This window comes from Castor canadensis, chromosome 2 (assembly GCF_047511655.1).
Source record: "Castor canadensis chromosome 2, mCasCan1.hap1v2, whole genome shotgun sequence".
Classification (NCBI taxonomy): Eukaryota; Metazoa; Chordata; class Mammalia; order Rodentia; family Castoridae; genus Castor; species Castor canadensis.
In genome coordinates this window covers 131,334,273-131,360,813 of record NC_133387.1, presented here as the reverse complement: position 1 = coordinate 131,360,813, position 26,541 = coordinate 131,334,273, and the positions used below count along the sequence as shown (strand labels likewise).

General features: G+C 51.8%; 1 protein-coding gene across 1 annotated transcript; it reads left to right on the top strand.

The window, feature by feature from the left end:
* The first annotated feature begins 1,592 nt into the window (after nucleotides 1-1,592).
* Nucleotides 1,593-18,573, top strand: Bmf (Bcl2 modifying factor). Its single transcript, XM_020174859.2, is given in 6 exon segments — nucleotides 1,593-1,713; nucleotides 2,082-2,125; nucleotides 2,127-2,211; nucleotides 4,401-4,697; nucleotides 6,592-6,752; nucleotides 18,323-18,573. Coding segments are annotated over 6 exon segments (810 nt in total). The 3' UTR covers nucleotides 18,425-18,573.
* The last annotated feature ends 7,968 nt before the right edge of the window (nucleotides 18,574-26,541 follow it).

The window sequence follows — 26,541 nt, the reverse complement described above, 5'->3', positions numbered from 1 at the left end:
GTTTATTCTCTGCCCCCAGGCCTGAGCTGTTTATCTGGTTTTTCTTATTGGAAAGTTGTGCCCAGCTCAAAATCCATCATCTAGAATTCTTTGCATTCTGATTATTCTGTGCCACCCAGCAGTGATTATCCCTGAAATTAACACAACTCATGCTTGCTCTCCATTACTCTCAGGTGGATTGTAAGCTTCCTGAGGGCAGGCACCAGGTTTTTGCACTTAGCCTAGTACCTGGCACACAGTAGGCGCTCAATAAATGTACAGCAGTCCATTGACTGTAGTGGGTAATCTGCATTTTGCTCTCCTGGCAGCACCAGCTGTCATGAGAGGCTGCCATAAACAGCCGTGTGTCAACTGCCCAAGCAGCCCGGGCATTCTTCTGGTTTTTCTTCTTTAATTTAAACAATGTAAATTTTTAAATAAAAACAATCCCAGAGCATTTATTATCATCTGATAAAACTGTATGCACAGTAAGTTCTCAACCATAGGGTTCACCAAAACAATACAAATAGATATTTTAGAGCTACCCTCACAGCAAAAAGACACTTTAAAAAAAAAAAAAAAACTATAGGATTCTTAACTTCTCACTTCACTGACCATTTCTGGTTGGAGACATTTTGCACCAGAGTAATATTAGCTCTTTTTTCTTAAACATAATCCGACCCAGTTATTTTCTTGACTGTTTTTAAAATTTTTTTTTTGCGGTACTGGGGCTTAGCCACTTCACCTTGAGCCACTCCACCAGCCCTTTTTTTGTGATAGGTTTTTTTCCAGATAGGGTCTTGCAAACTATTTGCTGGAGCTGGCTTCGAACCACGAGCCTCCTGATCGCTGCCTCCTGAGTACCTGGGATTACAGGCGTGAGTCACTTGGGCACCAGACTGGGACATTAGTGATTTTTTTTTTTCCGGTAAGGGGGTTTGAACTCAGGGGTCGCACACTTGTTAGGCAGGGGCTCTACCACAGCCAGACCCACATTCTTGAGCTCTTCTCCCCTCCTCCTTTCTCCCCTCCCCTCCCCTCCTCTGCTCTGCCAGACGCTTGGAGTGTTCCTGCCCAGGCAAGAAGAGGACTTGAAGGCCCCTTTGGCTGTGCGGATGCGCTCGATCCAAACGTCATTCAGTACCAGGGCCAAACACACGTGTTCTCAGGCTTCCCGCGACTTCAGGGCTGAGCCGCCCATCAGGCGTGAGGGCGCTTTTCCCCAGGCCGCATCACTGGGACCCGCCACTTGCACCCACTGCACGCTCGCGGTTCCTTCTCTCTCTGGATGCGCGGCAATCACTCAGCCCATTCGCGAAAAGACAAAAGTCACTTTGGCGCCCCCTCTGCCCATCTACTGGAGAACTCAGGGACTCTCTGGCGCTTCTGAAGCCCGCGTTAGAGACGGAATCCAGGCGGGCGACAGCGCTCCTATTGCGCTTCTGGCGGCGGTCAGAAATTCACTCGGCCCCTTATCATGTTTCCAAGGGAAGGTTAGTACATTGGTGACCGTCCCTGGCAGCTGCCCAGCCCGGGACTTGGGGCTCCACTTGCCATTGGCCAGTAGTCGGCGTGACGCGCGGGGGGGCGGGGCCTCATCAGCTGTTTGCGGGATGCCCCGAGCGGGCGTATTTTGGAAACAATACCGCGCGGTGCGCAGTGGCCTCCTCCGCGCTCGCCCGCTCGCAGCCGCCGCCGCCCCAGCCCGCGCCACCCGCTTCGCGCCGCAGCCCGGTGAGCGGCGGGCGGCCGGGGGCCGGGCGGAATTGGATCGCACCTCCTCGGGGAAGTGGGGAGCGGAGTTGCGCTGCGCGTGGGGGCCCGGGAAGGGTTTGGACTGCGGGCATCTGGGATGACCATGAGGAACTTGGGCTCTGGGGTGCGGGAATGGGATGCAGAACCCAAATCTGGGCGCGCTGCTCCAAGAGGAAACTTGGAGCTCTCGGAGGAGTTGGGTCCAGGTGGGCAAGAGGGGTGCACTGCTTAAGTAGATCTGGGCGCCCGAGAACAGCTTGGCCTCTCGGTCTGACTTTGGGGTAGGGCAGGGAGTTGTGGGGCATCCAGCCTCCCTGCCGGAGTCTGAAGTCGCCTCTCTTTAACAGCTGGGCTTTTTCCCTCCTTCCCAATCGAGTCTGGGCGCCAAGCCCCCGAGAGTGCTCGTCACGCTGGACCCTGGCGCAGAGCCCTGGCATCACGACTCGGAGGCCGAGACTCTCCCCTGGAGTCACCCAGGTCTGGTGTGTGTGTGTGTGTGTGTGTGTGTGTGTGTGTGTGTGTGTGAGTGTGTGTGTGAAGATCTCAGCCGCTGTTGAGCGAGCGTCTGGCTGCTCCCTGCTCCGAAGCGGAGGAGGAGTCGAAGTTCAGCATCCCTGCTCGAGCCCTTAGGCGCTGGGATGGCCGCGGCGGGCTCTAATTCCCTTTGCTCAGAATAAAGCATTCCGGGCAGTATTCTGCGGAAGTATCCCCTCCTACCAATCTGGACATCAGCACTTCTGCTCAGGGAGCAGAGGGTCTCTAGTTGTTCCCAGTTTACACTTGGCCTTGCCCAGCACCCCTCCGGAGACTCCCACCGACCAGAGAGCCACCTGCAGTTCCTGTGGAGAGTGGGAGGGGTCCCGGGAGCTCGCAGAGCCACACCCTCTGGCCGCACCTCCCCCACGGTCCAGTCTAGGCCAGGGTTGAACTTTGGGGCTTTGCTGGGAGGGGGAGGGGAGGTGATAGGCTTCAAAGGAAACACCAAGACAATAACTCCTGCTTGTGATTGGCCTGGAGCGTCCCTTCTTAGGTTGGGATTGCCAGCCTGCAAAGAGGAGGGTGGAATGAAGGACCGGAGGGGAGCCACTACCAGGTGACAGCACTTGGTCCTTTCATGAACATTGTTTCCTGTTGCTGATAAGCTAGACCCCCCCTCGCACCCCCCTGGGGAAACACTATCCAAAGATGTCAGCTTTTTCGTGTAGCAGGCATGGGTTCACTCTCCTGGGAAGAGGGCAGACAGGACCATAGCTCCAGGAGAGGAGGGGGAGGGTTGTTGAATAAGCACCTTGGAGAACTTAGATTTCTTAATTTAACTGAGATTCCTTTAAAGACCTCACCAGTCCACACACCATTTGGCTTGTTCTTCAAAGGCAAGATACTGGGGGCCAGAGCTCCTGGAGATCTGTAATTGAGCCTGACCAGGACAAACTTTGTCTTTGCTTTGTCCTAGCCATTCAAGTGGTAGCTGCTTCTGGTAGCCCCAGGGCTGTAAAAGGGGAGCTGGTTGGGAACTCCAGCTGCTGGGTGGAACCTCTATGAGCCACCGGGAGTCTGCTGAGTGCCCACTTCCATGAGCCATCAGGTGGAGCTAGAGGAACTTTATCACCGAGAAAGTCATCAACAACCTGAAGAGTGCAGGCAGTGAGTGAAGTCATAGAGACAGGGCTGAATTTCACTTCCTTCTGTGAGGCACGTTGCACCTACCAGGTTCAGCGCTGGCAGGAATGGGAAGCTGCGGGGGGAGGCAGGGGTAGGAGGATTTGAAGTCACAGAGATTAGTGATCTGACCGAGGTAGGAGAGGCTGGACGATCCACCCTGGAGGCCAATCTGTGTCGGGCAGACAGAGCTACCCTGCTCGAGGAGAGCTGAGAGAGCGGCTGCGTTGACTCACTTGGGTCTTTATTCCCTCTGGCCGGACACTCTGGACAGGCACAGCCTGTTGTGTTGTGCAAGCAGTGGGTGGAGACTAGTGTGGCTGGGCAGTAGGGCGGGGCTTAGCAGGTTTGGAGGGAACCTGGCTGCCCTGGGATTGCTGCCTTTTGTTTTTGCTGCTGATCCTGGAACTCAGCTCAGACTGAGATGAGGGCTTGGAGGGCAGTGTGTGTGTGTGTGTGTGTGTGTGTGTGTGTGTGTGTGTGTGTGTGTGTGTGTGTGTGTGTGTGTTGAGCACTGTGTGTACGTGTGTGTGTGTTGAGCACTGTGTGTACGTGTGTGTGTGTGTGTGTGTGTGTTGAGCACTGTGTGTACAGCCAGTCTCTGCCACCTTTTGCTCTCACTACCACTTGCAGAGGCTGGTCTTGCTTGTATTTTCTCAGGTACCCTGCATAGTGGTAGCACCTGAGCCTACCTCTGCTACTTTTCACAACTCTCGCAGTCAGTCAAACTTTGTGGCCAGCCAAGGTCAGAGGAGAGAGGGGAAGCAGAAGGGTGACTGGTGGCCCCAGGGAAGAGATGTGGAGAGGCCCTGAATGTTGAGGCAGTCCACATTTCAGGTGGTGGGTCTCACCCTTGGCAATATTTTTATGAGCAAGGTTGTGTGTCATCAGAACCTGACCTGGCTCCCTCAAATAAGGGGAGCAGGAAAGAAAGGAAGGGAGGCCTGTCCTTCCAACTGTGGCCTGGGTGGGGCAGCACCCTAGATGTCTCCATTGCTACCTGACAGGGGAATTGGAGCCGCCTCAGTGTGTAGAGGAGCTGGAGGATGATGTGTTCCAAGCAGAGGACGGGGAGCCGGGGACCCAGCCTGGGCGCTTGCTCTCTGCAGACCTGTTTGCCCAGAGCCAGCTGGACTGCCCGCTAGGCCGGCTTCAACTCTTCCCACTCACCCACTGCTGTGGTCCTGGGCTTCGACCCACCAGCCAGGAAGACAAGGCCACCCAGACCCTCAGCCCAGCCTCCCCCAGCCAGGGTGTCATGCTGCCCTGTGGGGTCACTGAGGAGCCCCAGCGACTCTTTTATGGTGAGTGCTGTTAGCCTCAGGATTCTTCCCATAGAGAAGGGGAAAAAGAGGGGACTTTCCCTCCCCAAACCTGCCCTCTGCTATTTCCTTCCCCAAATCTTGCGTGTGTGGGGGGGGGGGGGCTCCATTCCTCAACTTTCCATCTTTGCTTCTCTGCTTGTTGTTGCTTCTCATCTGTGCTCAGGTGCCCAAAAGAGCAGAGTTGTCAGCTCTTCCTGAGGGATTCTTGGGTCCGTGGTATCTCCTTTGACATCCTATGCCCCTTGAGTGACCCAACCTTTTTGTGTCCTGCTAGTGACTTGCCTTCCGTAAAGTAGCGAATGTTACCCTAGAGAAGTTTAGGGAATCTGTGACTTGCTGTTTACACTCAGGAAAAACCCAAGCCAGTTCTGGTACAGAAGGTTCCTGAAGGTAGAAGGTGGTCCCCAGTTGTCACTTGGGACTTTCTGTGCTTGAAAGGGGAACTGGAGAAGGAAGTTGGGCCTACCTGGGCACGATGCCAGCAGAGGGGCTGTTTCCAAGGCTAAATCAGACAAGACCCCTTCATTTGTGGGCTTAAATGGTTTGTTTTATGGCAAAAGGGCAGGGCTAGACACTGTCTGTTTTCTTCTTTTAGCACGCTGGCTTGCAGAGGGAGGGTAAAGGTCAGAGACCATCCTGCTGTGTCTGCCCGTGCAGACTGAGGAGACAGTAATTCCCAGAGGGAAGTGCCCCTAGGCACTTCTGATAAAGCCGTTCTGGCGGGAGTCTGAGAAGTTGAAGTTGGACCCGGTGGGAGGAGGGGAAGCTGAGAGGAGAATGAGGGATGGGGAGGAGGAGTGGGGGGAGGGAGAGGACGACAGGCTGGCGCCCCTAGCGGCCTCTCTAGCACCAGCACCAGGGAGCATCCTGCTCTGGTGCCCAGGACTTGCCCGCGGCCTCCAGAGAGGAACTTGGCTGGTCCGTGGGTCTCAGCAGTTTTCTCTTCCTTGCTTTTGTACCACTGCCTAGAACTCCAGGTGTTCAGCCCAGTGTTTCTCTACTGCACCAAAAAAGTAGACGCTTTGCATTCTGTTTTTCTGTCTCTGTCTTTGCTTAACTCGGGAGCTCTGGAGATTTTTCCAGAGAAGAGCTTCAACCTGCTGCTACATGAATAAAAAATTAATAAAGTGTGGTCAAGTATAGCATGAGAAATTAGGACGGAAGATTGGCATGTCTCGCACACTTACTCGCTGCCTTGCACGGACAGTGGAGAATTGAGAAGGCTGGGTCTATTCCTTCCTTTTTTTTTTTCCTTTGGCAGTACTGGGGTTTGAACTCAGGGCTTCACACCTGCTAGGTGGGTACTCTAACATTTGCGTCATCCCCTAGCCCTTTTTTCATTTTAGTTATTTTTCCAATAAGGTATGAGGCCAGCCTCCAACTGAGATCCTCCTATCTCTTCCTTCTGAGTAACTGAGATTACACCATGTGGCACCATGCTCAGCTCATTTGTTGAAATTAGGTCTGGCTAACTTTTTTGACCAGGCTGGCCTCAACAGCAATCCTCCTGATCTCTTCCTCCCAAGTAGCTGGGATTGCAAGCATGGCCACCACACCTGGCCATGGGTCTGTTCCTTTCTATTCTTCCAACATCATCAACTTTTTTTGTGTTGTGTTTGTGCAGGACATTGAACTCAGGGTCCCACGTGTGCTAAGAACTCAGCTATCACTGAGCTGCCCTCCCAGCCCCTGCGTTAACTTTTATACCCTTGGGCAGCGGGCAGGACAAGCTGTCTAAGCTAAAAACAGATTGCTTCCTTTCCCTCCCATTCTAGCATTTACCCTCAGCCCCGGGTCTTGGCTGGACCAGGCAGCCTTGGGGAGGATGGTTGCAATGGGGGAGAACTGAGATGTGAGTCCTCTGTCTTCACAGGCAATGCTGGCTACCGCCTGCCTCTCCCTGCCAGTTTCCCCGCAGGCTTGGTCCTGGGGGAGCAGCCCCCAGAAGGGCAGTGGCCACATCGAGTGGAAGTACAGATCGCCCGGAAGCTTCGGTGCATTGCCGACCAGTTCCATCGGCTTCATGTGCAGCAAGTATGCCTGGGAGCTGGGAGGGGCTCAGCCTGCTGGGCTAGGGGCCATAGCCTTGCCTCTGTCCTCTTGTCAGCCACTCCCTGCCAGGCCTTATGGGTCTGTTGCAGAGTTTGGTCTTGGCGGTTGCCAGTCCTGTGAACTGGTGGACGGCTGGATGAGGGCACATCGCCCAGCTCGGAGTTGGTTAACTGTCTGCCCTCAGGAGCTGGGAGATGCTGCCATCCCACCCTGCAGATGGGATGGCTCTCTGTGACCTCTTCTCCAGGCCAGGGTGGGGGGCTTGCCTCTCGCAGACCTAAGGGGAAGATTTTCAGGGTGCTGCAGTGAAACTGGGCAGTTGGGGGGTGTCTGGCTGAGGTACAGTGGGAAACGGGCAGTCGGGCCAGGGGATGGGGCCTGAGTGGGGGAAGTGGTGGAACCGGTTGAAACCTGACACTTTGCAGCTGGGGAGCCACTCCTCACTGTCTGTGTCTGGGAACCGGGCCTGGGACTCTGGAGAGTGAACCTCCGAGAGTCTCCCCTGACCTGCGGCCGGCCGGGCGCTCTGCCGGGTGCTTGGCCGGCAACCTGGCACCAGCCCCGCCAGGGCGGAGCATCTTGTGTCAGCCGAGCATGTGGCAGAGACCATCAACAAAGGCGGCGGCTGGCAGGCTCGTGCTGGAGGAGCCCTCTGTGCCATGGGCTGCAGGCCGTCAGGCTTCACAGCAGCCGAGCAGCCGCTGTCTGTGCTGGGTCCCCAGGCGCTTAACCCTTCCACTCCAGGCTGGTTTTCTGGATGACTGCCAACACAGGGACAGGAGCCTGAGGCTGGATCCATGCTTGCACAGCCACCGCCTTGGCAAAGCCACAACACCGGGAAATGAACACTTGCCCTACTTCTGGGTGTGTGTGTGTGTGTGTGTCTTGTCTGTCTGTCTGTCTACAAACCAAAGGAATAAATAACTACAGGACTGGGCAGACGCTGAGGTTGGTTGGGTAACTTCAGGTGAGCAGAAGAGACTTACTGGTAGTAGTAAGTTTGCCTTAAAGATCAAACCATTGCCAGCACCAAGGGGAAGAGGAATTGACCATGGGTTTCCCAAAAACAGGCCATGGCGGGTGAGGAGACAGGTTACCATATTCCTAAGCTCTCTGCCAAGGAGTTCCAAGGGAGACTTGGGGTTACCCCTGGTCCTGGTAAGCTGTCCCAGGCCTCAGTGACCAGGAAGGAGGACAGCCTGATGCTTAGATTATAAGGCAGCCTTGGCACCCACTGTGGTCCCTGTTTCCTCTTGAAGCATTTTGTGGGAACTCGACTTAAAGTTACCCCTTTGGTCCATGTGTGGACTCCCAGGGTTTGAACTCAGGGCTTCACATTTGCAAAGCAGGTACTCTGCTGCTTGAGCCACACCTCCAGTCCATTTTGTTCTGGTTTATTTTGGAGATGGGGTCTCTTGAACTGTTTGCCCAGTCTGGCCTTGAACCATGGTCCTCCTGATCTTAGCCTCCCAAGTAGCTAGGATTACAGGTGTGAGCCACTGGGCTTGGTCCCTCTGATTCTTGCTTGCAGTCTCTTGGCCTCCTTCCTGCCACTTATCCACTCCATCTTGGTGGCACAGGCCCATGGCAGAGCCCAGTTCATGGCTTCTGGCCCTGGTACTGATGAGGATGGAAGGACACAGTGGCTATCTAGCCTCACCTAGAGGACAGTTGGAAGGCAGCATTCACAGTAATCTGACTGCTCTCAACAGTTGCTTCCAGAATGTTCCTCTGTCCATTGGTGAGCTCTCATGGGTTTGAGAACAGGCTGGAGGCCTCCCCCAACCCAGCTGAACCCTGGCTTAGTTGAGGGCACTGGTCAGTTGTAGACAGGATGTCATCCTCTCAGCCAGAGCCATCCCAGCAGAGGAGAAGAGAAAGTGGTGGAGAACTGCGGGAGAGGCTCCCCTGCGCTGCACCTCACTCCACAGTGGCTCCCAAGTTCCCTCTCCCTCTCTGTTCCTCCTGTCAGCCCCCTATTCTGCCTTCAGGGGAACAGCTGACTGCTGTTCTCCCAAATTTCCCATTACATTGAGACAGGCTTTTTGTCTTTTTCTTGGAGAATTCTCCCCAATCCTCTTGTTTTGATCCCTCCTTCCCCACTAAGGGTCAGGCTGATGGCCACAGGCAGACGGACCAATAGCACTATGACGCCTTTTAGCAGCTGCCTTTAAAAAGTGAGTCATTTTCTGAACTTGAATCTTACATAAACTATGGTCTAATAGTTTCATATCTAGAAAGTACTGTTGTCACACCTACTTTTTTTTTTCGGTATTGAAGTTTGAACTCAGGGCCTCACACTTGCTAGGCAGCCGCTGTACCACTTGAGCCACTCCACCAGCCTTTTTGTTGCATTTATTCCTCCTCAGAGAATGATAGTTGTTCCCTGTCATTGTGGGATGAATTTAGAGGCCTGAGAGAGGCAACCTAGAGGCAGTAAAGGGGAGGCCTGAGTACCCCTTTCCTTTCCCCCAGATCTGAGAGTGTCAGGCCTGTTGTGTCAGGAGTGTGAGCTCCCCACTTTTGTCCTTGGTTGCAGACTTCAGTTAGTTTTTTCTCTGCACAGGGGACTCCTCCCTTAGAGATGTGGAGCAGAGGGAGGAGACATGATGATGAGGTAGGATAGCATAGCATGCCGACATGGCCCCAGAGACAAGTTCCAAATTCCCTTGGTGTCAGTTTCTGGGCCACCACTGTCCATCGTCTCAGCATATTTCCTGAGGGTGCTGCTAGGTGGAAGACTAACCTGGAACCCAAGTGACTGGTCCAGGTGGCGCCTCTGTATACACAGCAAGAATCTGAGGCAGAATCAGAGTCACCGGCTGCTCACTGTTACCTGTTTGGATTTCCAAAGCAGCGGCAAAGTTGTAGGTGGAGTGAGTAGAGGTAAAACTTTCTTTTTTTCTGTTTTTGGAGGGGGAGGACTAACTGGTGAGACAGGGTCTCACTGACCTCCAAGTTGCCATTTTCCTACCTCTGCCTGCTGAGTACTGGGATTACAGATGTGTGCCACCATGCCAAGTTGAAGTAAGCTTTTCCAAACCTTGACACGAGCTTTGCCTCCATGTGCTGAGTCAGGGGGGAAAATTCCCAAAACTCTTTGTTCCTTTTGGGCTGACAGGCTGCAATAGGGATCCCTGATGGTCCATTGATGGTGGGGCACTTCACATGGGTTCTGTGAGGGTGGCATCTCAGTGTTCCTGTGGCTCTTGAGTTTCTTGTGTGGAGGAAGAAGGTGCATATTCAGTTTTTAACTGAGCTCATGAGCTGCCCTGGCCAGAAAGTTTGAGCCTTAACTCCTTTCCATTCTCCATGCCTTGTCTCTTCAATTAGGGCTTACAGAGAAGCAGTAACTGTTTTTCCTCCCCTTGGGAAAGTCTCGTGGCCTGGTGGCCTATCTTTAAATTTGTGGGGATATCTCTGGGTAATGTTAAGAAGCAAACAAATTGCCAAGAATGGTAGTTCCTGTCTCTAATCTTAGCACTTGGGAGGCTGAGGCAGGAGGATCATGAGTTCGAAACCACCCTGAGCTACATAATAAGACCCTGTCTCAACAAAACAAAACAAACCAAGAATTCTCAAATAAGTAAGTGCTGTATTCCACTAAGTGAGTAAACTTACAAGAAAGTTGGAATTCTTCATGTTGGGGATAGCTTTTTCATTTGGATCAGGAATAGCTCCATTCAGAAAAATCAGATTCAGAAATACCCTGAATAGTAATTAGACTTTTTGGAAAATGAAATCTGAGGAAATTTTAGTCACTCAAGGTGAGATCACTTCAGCTGTAGTATCACAGGAAGAATCCTGGTTGCAGGCAGATCTGGATTAAAATCCCAGCTCCCACTTACACACTCTGTGTTCATGGGTGAATCATTTAGCCCCTCCTGGCCTGGGGTTCCAATGCATACCTGGCAGAGGGGTTGAGAAAGACCTTTGGGAATTGTAATATAAATAGCCATCAGGCTGGGGGGGGGGGGTTGTAGCTCCATGGTAGAATATTTGCCTAGCACATGTGAGGCCCTGGGCTTGATCCCCTGCACCACAAAAAACAAAGATAAATTTTTAAGGTATGGGCAATTGGACACTTTTGGAAATGTGTTAAAAGATGAGTTTGGGCCAGGCGCTGGTTCATGCCAGTTAGGACGCTGAGCTCAGGAGGATTTGCCATTGCCTGGCAACTAGTTCATGAGACCCCATCTCCAAAATAACCAGAGCAAAATGGACTGGAGGTGTGGCTTTAGTGGTAGAGCACCTGCATTGCAAGTGTGAAGCCCTGAGTTCAAACCCCAGTTCCACTTAAAAAGAAAAAGAGAGAGTTTGGGGGTTTTGCTTGGCCCTGGCTTTGTAATTCCTGGGGAGCTCTCTTGGAAGTTGTTTGCAAGCTATGTTTATTAGCTAGCAGCCTCTTGCCCAGCAGCCTGGATCCTTTGTTCAGGGAGTCCCTGACTGCTTCCTGACCTGTTAGGATGCTCTCCGTGGTGATCAGAGGTAGCTCGGGCTCTAAATGAGACGGCCCTGCATGGGGCTTCTCAGAGATTTGCCCTAGAGTGAGAAGGGCCCCCAGGAAGTTCAGCCTCTGTCGCAGGAGTGGGAGATCCACTCGGGACAGTGCCAGGGGAAGAGTGAGGCTGGGGGAGGGGCTGCAAAGAGCCAGTGTGCGTGAGAGCCAGCACTGGGGCTTGGGGGCCCTGTGTTTGCTCTGTGGCTGGCTCTGTTTATATCACTAGCTATATTTAGCTTCTGAGTCATCAGCGTGGCAGACTAGAGGCTGAGTTCCCCACACTCTCTGCACCTGACTGCTCTCTCTTCCAGAAGGGCCTTGTAGTTCCGGACAGTTCATCCCTTCCTGCCCCCCAAGACAGACTGTGAGGATGGGAGTTGGCTGTGGTGTGTGTGTGTTTTGTGGGGGAGGGCAATGATGAGAGGAGGGGACTGGGGGAGACACAAAGGAAGATAAAGAAAAATGCCTGGTCTGCCTTTTGATCCACTTCCGGCAGCCAGGAGGACATGTTCCGTGACCAGAACAAGAACAGTCAGCCTGTGTGCCCAGAGGAGGGTCCTGCCTTTATCCATTCCCAGAGTGCCTTGCCCTGCCTAACTGGCCACCAACAGGACAAGAACAGCCAGCTGCAGAGGCCCCAAGAGCCTTGAGTTCCTTCTCCACAGGCCCCTCCTTCATCCCCTCTGGCTCCTCTTTGATGGGTGCATGTCACTTTTTCCTCCTGAGCTCTTAGGAAGTTGCCCAGTGGTCTCACAGAACTGTTCTGGGATGGAGGACCGAAACACAAAGTGATCCCTGGAAACTTGGGTAAGGGACTCAGTAGTTAGTTCCTACCTCCAGGCTATGAAGGTGGGGACCTTGGTGGTGGCACAGCCCAGTTGGCCACCAGGCTGTCTACCCCCCAATGGTTAGATCCAGTGTGTTGGGGGAGCCCCGCTATCTCCAAGGAGAAACCTTTGCCTCAGGCTGCCCTGCTTCCTTGGAGAAGCAATTGGTGTTGAGATGGTGGCTTCCACATCCTGTTAGCGCTGCTGGCTGGTCTGAGGAAGCTCTTGGCAAGTAGTATTTCCTTTTCCGTTTTGCCACGTTGCTGGTTCCCCTGGTGTCTGCGTCAGAAACAGTCTGGGGCAGGGGCCTTCAGGGACCCCAGGTGTTAGCATCCCTGGCTTAGCTTGGCAGCCTAGATTCTGGGTCCAAGTGCCTCAGGCTACTTTGGCCAATCTCAGAGTAGAAAGTCCAGAATGTCCTAAGACTTCAGGAGTCTGCCAAGAAGGCGTTGCTCCTCGGGCAGACTCATGAGCCAAGCATGTCCAGGGAAACGCTCAGCCAGGTGAAGTGGGCCCCAGGTTGTCCTTGTGCTCACCAGGGACGGGCAGGCTACTCAGTGCTGCCATTAGGCCTGGGGCTTGATGCATATTTTTATATTTTAATCTCAGAGCAACCTTACACTTCTCAATCCCATTGTTCCCATGTCATAGGAAATAGGAGTTCAGAGAAGCAGGTGATGCGCCTGTTTCACTGTTAGTGGCTGAACTTGGAGTTGTATGGATTTGATTGATTCTAAATCCATCATTGTCCTACCGCCTCATCCCTGCTTCTTAACAAACACATTGCAGAAAGCTGTTGCTTATTGTCTCAATCTGTTCGGCCTCGTGTAATACTTAGTTCTGAGTGCTTGCTTTCCTTTCCATACCGTGTAAAATAATTGAGGACAAGGCTTCTATCTGAATCACCTGTGTATCCCTTGTAACTCTTAATTCAGCTGGATGCTTGGTAAAAGTTTACTAGATGGAGCCAAAACATCTGCCCAACTTCTCCTTAGTTGAATTTCCTAAGATTGCCCTTATCTTCTGCTCCTGCCCTCTGCTGCAGGGCTCTGTCCTTCCGGCCTGGCCTGAAGGAATTTTAGAATTTTAGAATTTTAGAATTGGCAGGGGACAGTGAAGGGTGAGAAAACTTCACTTTCTAGAGTGTGGGTCCCCCGGTAATGTAGAGTCTATACAATCCTGCATTTTAAAGAAAATCACCATAGTTTCAGAATGTAGTCTGAAGTTCTAATTTCAGATCAGTCTTAGCTGCTTTATTTCTGTTTGATTTTCAGTTAGCTCTGCCTCCTAAAGGGTTATTTTTTTTTTTTCTGGCCCATATCATCCTTTCTAAATAGTTAATGATCTGGAAACAATGTCTTTGAATATACTCAGGTTGTAGGTTAGCAGTCATTCTCTTTGCAAAGGTAATATTTCCAGAGTGAGTAAATACACTGTGTTATTTTAGGGAAAGAACATGGCGTTGGAGTCAGAGGCTCCAAGAACTTATCCCACTTGTTTGGGATGAGCCCTCGTCTCCCCATCTGTAAAATGGCATCCATGACCCTTTTCCTTCCTCTGTCCCAGCTCTCCGCGGGGGGGTCCAGTAAGAAGATAGGAAACAGTCTGGCTCAAGCCTGAGACAGTACAAATTGTTGGGTCCTCTGAGAGCCATGTGCAGTATGGCTGGCTGCTTCCTCCAGTTCTTTGAGGGGACTTAGCTGTGCAGGAGCAACCTGGTGACACTCAAAGCCCCCAGAGGGTGTGAATTGCATGTGAACAGGGAGAGGCCCGGGGAGGGCTGGGAGCAGGCTTTGTGCTTAGTGCCAAGGCCGTGTGGGATAGAACAGTTGGATTTATGTAACACAAGCCTATCAGGTCCCTTAACCAGCTTTTTATTGGAAAACCTTTTACTAGTTGGTCTATTGGATAAAGGACATTTTTTTTTGACCTGGCCAGACGTCAGTTGTTCCTGGCTTCGGACAAGTGCCTCTTCTGTAGTCAGTCCCATGTGTACTGGTTGAGCACCTACTGTGTGCACTCCATGTGCCCCATTGTATAGGATGAGTGACCAAGTGTTCAGTAGTAGTGCCTTGCACATAGTGGGGATTAAGCACTTGTCACAATGCCACAGCGGAAAAGAGGCTGACCCAGGCGAGGTTGGCACTGCCTGCACTCTCTCAGCTGAGGCCAACGCTCAGCCCTGGGCATTCACTCTTCTTCCCTCTGTTCCTTGGCCCAAGGCTCTGTGAGTCTGAGCACTCTGGGATAAGCTTTCCATTTCCCGTTCCCAGCCCTTCACCCCTGGGCCTCCAACTGTGCTTTCTCGGGAACCTCCATTCCGAGGGGGCACTCTTGTCAGATCTGGAGAGCTGGGCCTTGCTCCAGGAGTTTGCCCTCAGTGACCTCAGATTGTGTGCTGGGCGAAGAGCCAGGTGCCCGAGCCAGAGGCCAGCATGCTCTTTCCTGGTTCCCCTTTCCTTCTCCCTTCTCCTCCACACCCTCCTGGGGACCCATGCTCTGTGGTGTTTTGGTGTCTTTGTATCCCTCATCCTGTTCAGTGAAGGCCGATTTCCTTCCTCCTCACTGTTTCTCTCTCTGGCCTTCTTTCAAGTTCTTTTTCTTTCTCGCCAGTCCCTTTTGTTTAAGTGTTAGAAAATATGTTATTTATTGCTGTTGCTCATATTCAGGGGATTCTTTGATTCTCTTGGTGTAAGGCAGCTTGGTTTCCTTCTGGGGGTTGCCCTGTGGCAGGAAAGGGCTAAGAGCAGTATGTGTGGCTCTGCTGGAGCCCAGGGAGGGCTCCTGGGCCTGGGATGGGCCCCCAGGCCTCCCTTGCTGGGCTCCAGAACCACCTAGGCCCTACAAGGCTGGTGGGATTCAGTCGTTGGCATGCTGAATTATGATCCTAAAGATAATTGTGGTGACAAACCTCTCAGTGGTTTCCAAGAGCCTGTTTGTGGCCTGGCTGCTCTAGAGACACCTGGACAGAATTTACCCCAGGCTTGGCCACAGGGCAAGGCATTGCTTTGGTGAAAAAAGGTTGGAAGCCACTGAAGAAGGCAGCAAATTATCAAGTGGTTTTTTTCTTCTAGGTTGTAGGGCTATAAGTGATTTTACCTTCTCCTCTGTAATTTCTTGCATTTTCCAGCTTTGTTTTTGCGATTAATAGGTACAATAAATGTTACTTCTGATTTTTAAAATGTGACCTAGGGAGCTGGTTCAGTATATAAATTTCCTGGACCCCTTCCCTGGAGAATCTGACCCTGTAGCTAGGAGGGGCTGAGGACTCTGTTTACAGCAGCATCTCACCTGCTTTTGTGACATGCTTGGGTTCGGAAACCAAGGACCTAATATGACACCTGCGTTTTCCTTACAAATCAAGCAAGGTTAGTGGGAGATCCAGCCTAAAGCCAGGCCCTGGGATTCCAGTGTCAGGATCCAGTCACCACCCTTGGTACCTTCCTTCCACTGAGGACTGTCGCAGGCAGAGCCACAGAACGGGATTCTTCCCATGGATTGGCTGGTGTGCGCTGCCTCCCATACTTATGCCTGCCCAAGTCCCTTGCAAACCTTCAGCCGTCTGTCTGAATACTCACTGGGCCACAGCTGCTTCTACGGCCCCACACACCCGCAAAAGATGGAATAAGGCAATTGCCTAGCTTCATCCCCAGAGACTACAGGACCCAGGAAATTACCCAGGCAGAGGTGGCCTCTATTAGTGGATTTTGGGAGGAATTAAAACAGTCAGAGATAGGACTGGCCCAGGCCCCAAATCATTGGCCAATGAAGTGTTTTGGGATGATTTAATGGCGGCAAAGCGGGAAAATCTGCTTTGGTGTAAAGAAAGATAAGCAGCATACATGGTGGCACATGCCCTGTAATCCCAGCTACGTGGGAGGCTAAGTAGGAAGATCTCAGCACGAGGGCAAAAGCTGGAGAGCCTATCTGAAAAACAAACCGAAGGCAAGAGGATTGGGGGTGTGGAGCAAGTAGTAGAAGGCCCTGAGTTCAATTCATAGTAGGACACCTCACCCCGCTCCAAAAAAAAAAGGGAAGAAAGAAGGGTATTTCTGTAGGGTCAGATAGTTCTCTTCCAGACAGTCTGGATTTGCTCTAGCCCTGCCACTTCCCACCTCAGTGGTGACTGTTACCTAACTCTCATTATGCGTGGCAGGAATGATAATGTATACCCACTTCGCAGGGTTTTGAGAGGAGCACAGGAGTTTAAGATGCACAGAAGAGGGCTTCCCAGACACCTGGGGAGCCCATCTAATTTGGTGGGTCTGCATTTGTAGTGAGCTCCCAGGTGACACTGAGGTTGCTGGCCCAGGGACTGCACTTTGAGAAGCAAAGGCTTGGAGCACTCGGTGTGGAGACTGGCACACACTCCACAGTTAATACTGCTGCTTCACGCTCGTCTTTGCCACTTGGCCTTTCTAAACAGGCACCTGGGAGATGTGGAATGCACCGTCTTTTCCTGGAGTCTCCTGTTCTGCACATGACCTTTGCACCTGTCCTGGGCAGCTGCTGGGGAGGGGAGGCAGCGAAGGGGTCCTGTGCCCAGCTGCTGCAGGCCTGAGTTTCCAGGTTCACAGCTGCGTCCATTTTCACGCTGTTCTACTCTAACCAGATTTTGCTAAGCCGGGTGTGTTTCCTCTTTTTACTCATCTTTGTTTACAAAACACGAGGAAGCCATCAGTCTCCCCAGTGAGTCTGCCAGGCCTCTCTGTGGCACGCCCAACTTCCCTTACCCGGCTGGCAGGCGCGGTGCCCCCAGCCTGCAGGTTGTTTTCCAGTCTCTTCCATAGGGGAAAGAGGAGTGCTCCGGCCGTGAATATGGCTTGTTCTGTGTTCACCTGGGTCGGCCCGGCCCTGAGGTCAGCCTAGGGTGGACACTGCACAACTCTTTGTGACTGAGAACCGTGCGGGTTGCATGGGAAGAGGTCAGGGAGACTGGGGCCGGATGGAACCTCGAAGCACTGGTGAGTCCAGGAAACCTGGGCCCATGGTCCAGTTGTCTCACTGACTTACTCTGTCCTTTTCCCCTGTGGTTAGGGATTGCTGGGTGGGGGCCAATGGCGTTGACATTCAAAGAAATGGGGTCCAGGTCTTCTGCATCCTTCAACATGCTTGCTCGCTGGCTGGACCACTGAAGGAATCCAACGCCAGTCCATGCTGGCCCTTCTCAGCACACTAGGATATTTATCCCCCCTATCCACCAAGAACCCTGTGGAGAGGCCCCAACCCAGTCCTCCTCTTCTGGCCAACAAGGAAAGAACAAAGACTGCCTCTTCCAGCACCCACTTGTCCCTTCCAGGCCTCTTCTGGCCCCTGAGAAAAGGTACCTGTTTGGGCAGGATATACCAGGCAGCAACCTGTGAGCCACTGCACTCTGAACTTTGCCTCTGCTTCCTAGCCTGACAGTAGGACCTGGGATAACCTCCAGAGCGTGGTGTGCATTCTTTGTTTTTGTTTTGATTTCAAGTATGTTCTTGCTTAACGTTTAATTGGCTCCAGTCAGTAGGAAAGTGCTCCAAGAGGGATTATTTATGACTTATTGTCAAGAGCCGCTATAAAAAGGGCAGCCCTGAGCTGGAGATGCTGGGGAGGGGGAGAGCGGGGTGCACAAGTAAGTGTGTGTGTGTGTGTGTGTGTGTGTGTGTGTGTGTGTGTGTGTGTGTGGTGTGTACTGGATGAAATCACATTTTTGCTGCTTCAGCAGTGTGGTTTAAATTGAAGATTAACCCTTTGACCTTCACAGTGTCAAATCACTTGCAGATGGAGGCACTCCCCCTGTTTCCCCCTTGTTCTCTGTGTTACTTTGGCGTGGGGGGAGGGGACCTTCTCTTTCTCTCTGAAGCAAGTTTGTGGTTCATGCAGCTGAGGTTGGGGGGCTCAGGAGCCAATCTGATTAAAAGCAGCACTTGGCTAAACTCTGGAAAATCCTGTGAGCAGGGAGAACAGTCTAATCCTTTGTGCGTGGTGCACACGGAGCCTGGTCTTTTCTTTTGAATGTTAAAACTGCAATTGTTTTTGGAGAATCCAGTTATCTCCTCCCGGCCCCCTCGTGTACCCCTTCTCACCGCCGCCCCCCCCTCTCCGCCCCCCCCCCCCGCAGTGTGTTGGACTGATTGCATGCAAGCGGTGTCTTGTGACCTATAGATGTGACCTTTTATCTGCAGTGGTAAGGAACCTGTCATGTTAGGGGCGTTTGGCATTGAGGTGGTCTCTTTTCTTTCCAGCGACAGCAGCACCGGGACCGTGCCTGGTGGCAAATTCTCCTCTTCCTGCACAACCTTGCCTTGAACAGAGGAGAGAACAGGGATGGGGCAGGTCCCAGGTGAGACTGGGCCCCCCCTTGTCCATCTCATGTCTCATGAGGCACCAGGAACAACGTCTGGAACAGGAAGGACGTCGGAACAGGAGGACTGCCACTGTGTCTCGTGAAGTTGTTTTTTGTTTTTATTTTAAAATTTTCTCTATGTACATACGACATGCCCCAGTGGGACCTTCCTTCCCTGTTCAGGGCCTCAACCAGGAATGGGGCCTTTGTCAAACACTGTTGAAAGAGAGGCTGATGTGCCTCTCTGTGGTGGGAACTCCCAAGGGCTGACAAGTGGATTCTTTGGTCAACAGTGTTGGAAGGTGACCAGTCAAGCAATGGCTCCAGGAAGTGAACTAAAACTTTTCTACAGGAACTCAGTTCAGAAGCAGGAGACTGCGTTAGACTCCCAGTTCCACCAAATCTGTCAGACTTCCCCAGTTAGTGGAGCTGTCATCCTGATGGCTCCACTGCTTCACCCCCCAGGACCATGGCCAGGGGCTTCCCAGCTAGGGATGCCAGTGTCCTTAGGCCAGCCAGCCAGCTGCACATCTGAGCTCTCACCTGGTCCAGCCAATGCCCACCCCTATGGCTCAGGGATCCTTGCCCAGGCCCTGCCACCTCCAGCAGAGCTCAGGGAGGATTGGGTCTCTACAAGGACCCCTCAAAGGTGCCATGAATTGAACCAAGTTTTTTGGTAAGCCTGAAGTCTGAATGGGTCCCATGTGGATTGACCCCCAGGTGCAGAACCACTGCCACCTCTGTCTCCTGGGTCCAACTGGGTATCACCCACAGATGAGCTGAATAGCCAGCCACTGCGCTGTACCTAGCAGCTTGTGCCTTTGTCCCCAGCCAACTGGACTGCATCCATCCCCAGAATCAGCACTGTGGGACACAAAGGGGCAGGTTTTCAGTGGGACTGGGGAATGTGGAAGCCCTCCCACTGGTAGGAGTCAGCCCCAGAGCACCCCAGACCACTTGGTTTCCTTGGAAACATGTACCTCCTCCCTTTATCCCCATTCCTTTTTCATACCTAGTGGGATACAGGAAAAAGCCAGGACAGTGGCTTTGTCAGCTGAAAAGTGACTTTTGGAGTAATAGACCATGATTAGAGTGTGGAACCATCACAGCTGGGAACACATTTCCTGTCTTCTTCAGCTTCCGGAAGAACAGGCTCTGGATCCCAGCAGGATCCCAGCTGTCTCTGAACGGCTTCCCTTCTCTCCCTGCCGAGGCTCTAAGGGAGGGAGGGAGTTTAAAGCAGCTGATTGACAGCTCTGCTGGCACATGCAGGGAATCTGTTAACCAGACACCTAGAAATTAAATGATAATTTTTGCATATGTAAGAAAATTGGTGCTAAAGATGACGCAAGGCCCAAAGAAAAGATGGCTTCCCTGGGCAGAGAAGACCCCAGAGTTACTCAAGGAAATCGGAGGAGGAGTTTAGAGTGAACTCTTCCATCAGAACAAGCCCAAGCTCCTCTAGTTCTTCAGAGAGAAGGTTTTCACTGCTGTTGATGGACAATTGATCTTCCAGATATACAATTGAGCAGGTTGCTCATTGCACAGGGCACCTATGGAGGGAGCTAATAGCTAACAGAGGCTTGAGTCCAGCCTGTGCCCAGCTCTCTAAACTGTGGACCCTGATGTGAGGCTGCTTCTGCACAATAAGGGGTGCCTTTTCTAATTTGCACAAAGGCACCACATGCACTCACAGTGGTCCTGAGAAGGACCCCAGACTGTGCGTGTGAGCCTTTGTTTTCTGCTCAGATGAACTGGAGATATTACCTCTTCTTGGCCAGAATCATTTTCTCAGGGTGTGTAGATGGTTTGTCTGCTGAGAAGATGGGTTCCTGCTTGCAAGGAGGAGCACAGGGAATGGATATGAAGAGTGGCTCTGGGACACAGTGACCATTGTGAGCCCAACCTTCCTCGTGTCTCCATGTCATTTAGGATGTGCAAAATGTTCTCCCCTCTCTCCTGGATGAAGGCTGTGACAGGCAGACTGCTGGTGTATGCTTGAGTGGTACACCCTGCCCCCCCCCCGCCCCGCTCCCAACACACACACAGAGGATTATGTACACCAGCCACTTTTAACCCCTCTCTGCAGCAGCCTTTCCATCTGAGCTGAGAGAGAAAGCAGTCCTGACTTCGGTGATGAGGCCAAGCCTTCGGTTTCAAAGACCCTGCCAGGCCCAGGACATGCCTCATGTCCTGTCCTGAAAACTGAGCCCAGAGTTTGACAAACCCACCTGAACATTGAGCCTGGGCCAGGTGGAAGCTGGTCTGAATGCACTGTCTCCATCTTATGCCAAGCCAGGAGCTAACTCACTATCTTAGGTGAGCCAGGGCAAAATTTAAACCCCCTTTCTTCTCTCTCTCCCACCCATGTCCCAAACTGGACTGGAGATGTGGCTCCATGGTAGAGCGCTTGCAACCATGCGTGGGACCCTGAATTGGATCCCCAGCACTGCAAAACAAAACAACCTCCAAAACACCAGGAAACAAGTGGCAGCCCAGGCCCAAAAGGAAGAGATCCCCTGGCTGACTCTTAATTGGCCTAGTGATCCAGACTGGCCCCTTCCCTTCCCTGGTGAATTGGCCTTACATTCCCCAAGTCAGCCTCAGGAAGCGCCCCTCCCCCAGGTCTGCTCCCATCCTCCACCCCAGGAGCCTGGCTGTCTCTAGTTGGAGGGAGGAGGAGTCTGACTTGGGTCCTGACCTGTGACCAGCTGAAGGCAGTGGGGTTTTTGTGGAGTGCCGAGGGTGGGGATGGGAGAGGGGCTGGACCCCCTTCCTCAGTGCAGAAATGCCCTAGAGGAGAGAAGCCTGGTATTTCAGGGTCCAAATAGCCCTTGAATTGAAGACCCCCAGTAGGGGTTTCTAGAGGCCAGTAGCCAGTTCTGGGAAGGGGACCCCTGAAGCCAGACATTGGCTTCCCCTGCAAGGAGGAGTCTGCCGGGCCCCTCTGCCTTGCCTGTTTTAGTCTGGTTGTTCAGCCCAGGCAAATAGTTCATGAGACCCCCATCTCCTAAAACAACCAGAGCAAACAGGACTTAGAGGTGTGGCTCAACTGGTAGAGCGTCCACTCTGCAAGTGTGAAGTCCTCAGTTCAAAACCCTCCCCCCACCCAAAAAAAAAAAAGGTCTGGCTGCTTAATCTGAGGTGGAAAAAGATCACCTCCCTGTGACCTTCAGCCCCCAGGGAGTAGGGCTGTGTCCAGAGCTTTGTCAGGCTTGTTTCCAGGGCTGAGAGGGGCCTGGCTGACCTGCCAGGCTGTCCTCAGCCATCCAGCTCAAGGTGGTGTTGGGGGTGTTGGGACATGGTCCAGCCAGGGCCTCCCTTTGCCCAAAGCTTTCCAGAAAAGGGGCTGTGAAGCCACCAAGACTGTAGTCAGCAAGCAAGGAGCTTTCTTTTGTGGGGACTTGTGAGAGAGCAGGGTGGGGAGAACTCAGAGTAGCAGAAGACTTCAGTCTCCATGGCTCTGCAGGGCTTCTGTCCAGCTGGAGAAAGCCATGGTGTCTCTGTGAAGATGAGGGCCCTTGGTGGCAGGCCACTGAGGCCAGACACCCTATCAGAAGGTGTCAGTCCTCAGCCCTCTGTGGGCAGCAGGCCAGGGGGTACCCAGTCTTAAGGGAATAGCAGAGACAGTTGAGCTGTTCCACTGAGGCCCAGCCTCCCGGAAAGTGTCCAGAGCATGGGATCCTGGGTCTGCACTGCCCTGTTCTGCATGGGTAGCCAGTCCCTCTCCCCACTCCAGGGCATCATCCAGTGGTCTACCCCATACCTGGATCCCCAGAGACTGTCCGGGGGACACCCAGTGAGATGTAGCATTTCATTCATCCCCCAGATGGTGGCCCTGGGGTCTGGGGACTCTGCCTTGGGGAGAGGGGAAGGCATGGGGACCCCTTATCTTTTCATCTGTACAGAGTCCTGGCTTTATGTTCTTCACATGCATATATGTGTGTGTATATTTCCCCTCCCCCCCATCAATTGGTACAATTTTTAATAAAACCATTTAAAGCCAAGCTGGTCTTTCTTTTTCCAAGAGGAGAGGGTGCAGAATCAAGGCTCCTAACTTGCTCCCCTCACCACCATCTGGGTTATCCCAGAAGCTCTGGGCTCTTCTCACAACCTCCTTTTCCATCTTGGAGTTGAGCAGAGCAGATTTGGGTGGCAGAACAAGCACCCCAAGAGATGGAAAGGTGTGACTTTGGAGTCATTGCATCTGGGTTGGGAACACGGTTCCAGTCCACCAGCTAAAACCTTTTATGCATTTCTTCCCTGTGTAAAGTCCAGCTATGTCTGCTCTGTAGGATGGAAAGAAATGCGTCAAAGCAGCTGGGAGTTCTAGACACCGCAGTGACAGCCTCTATGATGGAAAGGGCCCATTGCTCCCTCCCACGCCACCATCAAACTAGCCTTGGGTTTCTTCTACCAAGGTAGCATCTTGTGAAGTGTATGTTGGTAGACGGGGATTTCCTGGCTTGCCTTTCTCTGTGGACTAATGTGTCTGACTCAAAAGAGTAATTAAAACTCTTGAGTGAGTTCCTTAAGTCCTTGGGAAAAACCACTCCTGGTCCAATCAGTGGAAGTTGGGAGAAAAGCGCCTGCCTGTGCCTGGCGGGTGTAGGAAGTTGACAGCTCTCTCAGATTCTGCCTCAGACTCCAGTCCCCACCTTCATAGATGATTCCAGCTTGGGGCATCTTGTCTAACCTCTTGCTTTACAGATGGGTAAACTGAGGCTCTGCAAGGACCCGTGCTTTTTCTATTTGGGCTCTTTAAATAGCTGAGTCAGGCTGAAGGGTCTCACCCAATCCATCTATGTTTCCATTTGGAAATTGCCCTGCTATCTCACCGTTCTTGGGGGAAGCCAAAAATTGTCTATTTTTCATCAAATAACTGCCTCTGTCTCATACAACAAGGTGCTCCTGGCTGCTCTGTGTTTGGGCGTGAGGCTTATTTGTCCTGGGATGTGGTGGTAGGGGAGCCCGGGGCCAGGTCAGACGTTACTGTATCTTCACATGCTGGGTTGTGGCTGAGTTCATGACGCAGTTCCTGCTAGGTACACAGGCAATCCATAGTGATGTGGCAATAGTAAAGTCTTTGTTTTCTTAATTTTATTTTGCTTTTTTGAGACAGGATCCTGCTATGTACCCCAGCCTTGCCTCAAACTCAGGCTCCTCCTGCCTCAGCTTCCTGAGTGCAGGGATTATAGATATGCCTCACCATGCCCATCCTGTCTTTCTTGTAAGTCATCAGCCCCTACTTTGGGTAGCATCCTGAGGGCTCGCCCACATCTCACCCTATCCTTCTTCTTCTGACCCCTCCAGAGGAAGCACAGAACACAGGTGAGGGGACAGTGGCCGAATTTGAACCCAACCATGCTGCTCTCCAGCCATATGGCACTGGGCAGGTCACATAATCTTTTTGCCTCAGTTTCCTCAGCTGTAACATGAGATAGAACCTGCCCATAGATCGATAGGAGGGTTAAGTATGTAAGAACTTAGACATAGTGCTTGGTATATACTAAGTTCTCAATAATTGTTATCAGTAGTATTACTTGTATTATTATTTATAGGCAAGGGATTAATAGGTCTGACAATTCTGTATCTGTTGCATTGTGGGGTTTTCTTTGGTGGGACTGAGGTTTGAACTCAGGACTTTGTGCTTGCAAAGCAGGTGCTCTACTGCTTGAGTCACACCTCCAGTCTATTTGCACTGGCTATTTTGGAGATGGGGTCACATGAACTATTTGTTAAGGCTGGCCTTGAACTGCAACCCTTCCTATCTCAGCCTCCCAAGTAGCTAGGATTATAGGCATGACTACTGGTGCCTCCTAACTGGGAAGGCTTGGGGTGGAAATAGAACTAGAATCAGAATTGCCCTACAGGAGGTGAGAGGAGTGATGTCACTTGTGTCCTGTCTGGTCACTGCAATTGTTGCCATCCAGAGTTCCTTTGGCTCCATGCTACCCTGCGTTTGGACGATGTGAAACCTGACTGAGAAGATAAGGTCCCCTGATGAGTCGGTGGCAATGTTGAGCCTCTAAGCAGGGACAAGGCACTGCCCTAAGCCTAGTGCCTGGGCTCTGTCACCTCATCTTAATGTAGTCCTCTTGCCTTAGTGGCTGGTCTCTTGTCAGCCTTGCTCCTTCCCAGTGGCCTTCTCTGATGCCAGAGGCCCCCAACCCCGTCACCCGACTGGAAAACTTGCTGTACTGAACCTTTCCTTAGCCTGTAGGTACCCCCTGGATTAGTATTAAGACCTATGTTTTGTATAACAAATGACCCCAAGTTTAGATCATAAACAACATTTATGCTCTCACAGTTTCTGTGGGCCAGGAATTCAGAATTGGCAGCCCAAGGTGGCCTCACAATGCAACTGGCACACAGTTTAGCTGAGGAGGGGTGAAGGAGGAAGGAGGGACAGATGGACAGATAGAGTGACTTATGGGTACATAGTGATACAGCACAGCACTCTTGCTCATGCACCCCACGGGCAGGAGGCGCCTGGGCATCCGTGAGCCCTTCTCTGGCCTCCTGTGACTCCAGCATCTGATCATACTTAAGATAAGGTTTTCTGATCCAGTGTTTCCCTCTGCCACTCAGCGGAGAAGACAGAAGGCAAAGCTGGCTGGCTGGGGTTTCCTGAGAGCTGTTTGTGTCTGCTTGTTGAAGTTCATGGGTGTTTTAAAGGATTTTCAAGGACAATTTTCACTTTGTGTGATTTTTTTTTTGCCTCCCAGGAGGTCTTGGAAGCAATCCCTGTGTAAAATGAGACTCCTTTGGCTCACTAAACCCCACTGCTCTGTCCTAATCCACTTCCCGGGAGAACTTGCCTCCTAACTGGGAAGGCTTGGTGTGGAATTAGAACTAGAATCAGAATTACCCTACAGGAGTGAGGGGAGTGATGTCACTTGCGTCCTGCCTGGTCACTGCAATTGCTGCAGAGTTCCCTTGGCTCCATGCTACCCTGCGTTTGGACGATGTGAAACCTGACTGAGAAGATAAGGTCCCCTGATGAGTCGGTGACAATGTTGAGCCTCTAAGCAGGGACAAGGCACTGCCCTAAGCCTAGTGCAAAGATCTAAAACAGGACACCGGGACCCTGTCCTGAAAATTGTGTCCTGCCAGGGAGCCAGGTGATGTGGGGTGTGGAGAACCCACTCAGCTAGGACTGAGGAGAATAGGTTTTAAAGCTGATTCACAAGCTGAATGGCTTGGGCAAGGAAGTGACTTCTCCTCGCTGGCCCGGAGTGTCTTCATCTCTCAGTGGGATAGGACCAGGCCCTATATTTGTCCTTCATTTTATCCAGTAATTTCTTTTTTGGGTCTCAAACTCTTTTGTTTCTGTTGATCCCTCTCCTCAAGAAAAGGCCCATAATACACACATACTCAAAAATTTGTGTATAAGACCAGGTATGGTGAGGTATGTCTACAATCCCAGCTACACAGGAGACTAGGTAAAAGAATCACGGTCCTGGGCCTGCCCCAAGCAAAAACATGAGATGCTATCCAAAAAATAATTAAAGCCAAAAAAAAAAAAAAAAACAACTGGGGGTATGGCTCAGTGGTAGAGCACTTGCCTAGCAAGTATGTAAGTGTGGTGTCACACACCTGTAATCCCAGCTCTCGAGAAGGCTCTCGAGTTCAAGACCAGCCTGGGCTACATAGTGAACTCTGTCTCAAAAAAAAAAAAAAAAAAGAAAATATTTGAAGCCATTAATTGAATGTTCAAATCTGGCACAGGGTGGCCAGGTTTAATAAGTATGATTTTGTTTTGTCTTGGTGTGGTTGCACTCTACCACTTGGACTACATCTCCAATCCAAATCCAATCCTAACAAAACAAAATGTTATGTTTATTTTGAAGAGGGTCTCTCTTAAACAATTTCTTCGGGCCGATCTCAAACTTCGATCCTCCAGAACTCAGCCTCCCAAGTAGCTAGGATTACAAGCGTGGCACCCAGCTAAGAACTATAGTTTTATTGCATAGGAACAAGTTGAGCTCTTTCCTCATTGCCCTCCTGACTTTCTTTACCCGGCATGCAGCGACTCTACATCTCAGGAGGCTTGCGCTTACCCCATGCACTGCGAGGGAGGGTGGTGCAATCGCGAGAGCCCTGTGTTTACCATGC